Consider the following 1,922-nt stretch of genomic DNA (forward strand, 5'->3'; position numbering starts at 1 on the left):
GTATTTAGACAGGAGTGCTGGAGCTCGTCCCTTCCTCCTTAGCTCCCAGAGCCAGACCCAGGAGGGGTGTGAGCCTCAGTTAAAGCATATGCTGCTGTGGATGAACTTTGACCCCAAAAAAACAAGCCGTCCAACTCCTCCTATCTTGGATCGTGTTCCTTATTCTCTCTTCTCTTCTTTCCTCACTCACTCACTCTCAGTTTAAATGACTCTGCTTCAATACATGCCCTGACATGCTGAGAAACGGGAGGGGAGGAGTGGGAAAAAAGAGGACAAGAAAAACCGGAGAGCAGCTGAGGAGAGAGGGTGGGGAGGAGGGAGAGAGAGAGAGGAGAGCGAGCGGAGAGGGTGGAGAGAGAGAGAGAGAGGAGAGGGTGGAGAGAGAGAGAGAGAGAGAGAGGAGAGGGTGGAGAGAGAGAGAGAGAGAGGAGAGCGAGCGGAGAGGGTGGAGAGAGAGAGAGAGAGGAGAGGGTGGAGAGAGAGAGAGAGAGAGAGAGGAGAGGGTGGAGAGAGAGAGAGAGAGAGAGGAGAGCGAGCGGAGAGGGTGGAGAGAGAGAGAGAGAGAGAGAGAGAGAGGAGAGCGAGCGGAGAGGGTGGAGAGAGAGAGAGAGAGGAGAGGGTGGAGAGAGAGAGAGAGAGAGAGAGAGAGAGGAGAGGGTGGAGAGAGAGAGAGAAGGGGCGTGTGAAAGAGGAGGGAAATCCATATGAGCCAACTGTACGGAGAGAATCCAGAAGAGAACATCGAGGAAGCAGGACTGTCAGCAGCACATACAGAGATTTAGGGAGTTAGGAGGGTTTTGAGGAGATAACCACGGAAAAAAAATCTCCTTGTTTTAAGTGAGCCCTTGTGGTAATCTCTCACTCTGTGTCTCTCTTATTTTTTCTCTCTCTCTCTGACGGAGGACAGGTGTGGTGTGTGAGAGAGCGTGTCGGTACTGGATATATTCTATTCATGGTCCATTTCCTTGTTTGTTTTTTTTCTAACCTGAGGACCAGGTTGAGACGGCAGAGAGACTGATTGGCTGGAGGAACCTGTGGAGACATGACGCACCAGAGTGTCCAGAGGACTGATCCAAGTTGACTACAGACAACTGGGGAGGATTAAGAGACTCTGAGATGGTATCTGGAGGAGTCCCCAGATCATAACGTCTGACGTTAGAACCTTCCGGACAGTACTCTGTCACCTTGTCACTGCCAGAGCTACCAAAGGTGTCGTAATCGTAAGAGGCGCCGGAGATTATGGGACGTTGGACCCGCGGTGGAGTGACTCCTGGTTAGTTCCCAGGGGGGCCCAATGAGTGGTAGCAGCCATAACACCAGCCTGCTACGGGGCCGCCGCTTCTACTGTCGGGAATGGGCCCTGGAAAAGCTCCAGCGCTGTCTGGAAGCCAAGCCCGCTCCCGGCCGGCCCCCGGGGATCCTGGTAACTGGGGGTCCCGGGGCAGGAAAGACAGCTCTATGCACGGAGGCAATATGGCCCAACTCGGACGCAGGGATGCGGGTCGGGCTGGCGCCCCACTGCCTTGCATTTCACTTCTGCCAGCGGGAGGATGGGAGGAGCGCGGCGGTGTGGAGGTTTGTCCTGGGACTGGTGGATCAGCTGAGGGTCAGCCCCCTCCTCCCCCTGGGGTACAGGGACACACTGGACAGCCCGTTGGTGGCTCCCACCCTGGAGCCCCTACACTGCCAGAGGGACCCAGATGACACCTTCAAAAGGTCTGCACTCTATATTACTCTGTAGCGTTATATACCCTGTCTATTACTCTGTAGCGTTGCTAACCAACTGATCTAGACAGCTTTGTGAATTGCTCTGTTTTGATGTGAACTCAGCACATTCTGTCTGAAACAAAAAAAAAATGAATGTGAAATTTCTATAGAGAGATTTGAGGTTTGTCAAAAGTCAAACATTGAGGCAGTCAAAT

At 53.3% G+C, this 1,922-nt stretch overlaps 1 protein-coding gene across 1 annotated transcript in view; it reads left to right on the top strand.

The window, feature by feature from the left end:
* The first annotated feature begins 602 nt into the window (after positions 1 to 602).
* Positions 603 to 1,922, top strand: part of ankrd50l (ankyrin repeat domain 50-like) — a 25,788-nt gene continuing 24,468 nt past the window's right edge. The window contains exon 1 of the mRNA XM_031801518.1: positions 603 to 1,716. Coding sequence (XP_031657378.1) covers positions 1,295 to 1,716 — 422 coding nt within the window. The 5' untranslated portion in view covers positions 603 to 1,294. The remainder of the gene's footprint in view (positions 1,717 to 1,922) is intronic.

The sequence above is a fragment of the Oncorhynchus kisutch genome, linkage group LG2, assembly GCF_002021735.2.
Source record: "Oncorhynchus kisutch isolate 150728-3 linkage group LG2, Okis_V2, whole genome shotgun sequence".
Lineage (NCBI taxonomy): Eukaryota > Metazoa > Chordata > Actinopteri > Salmoniformes > Salmonidae > Oncorhynchus > Oncorhynchus kisutch.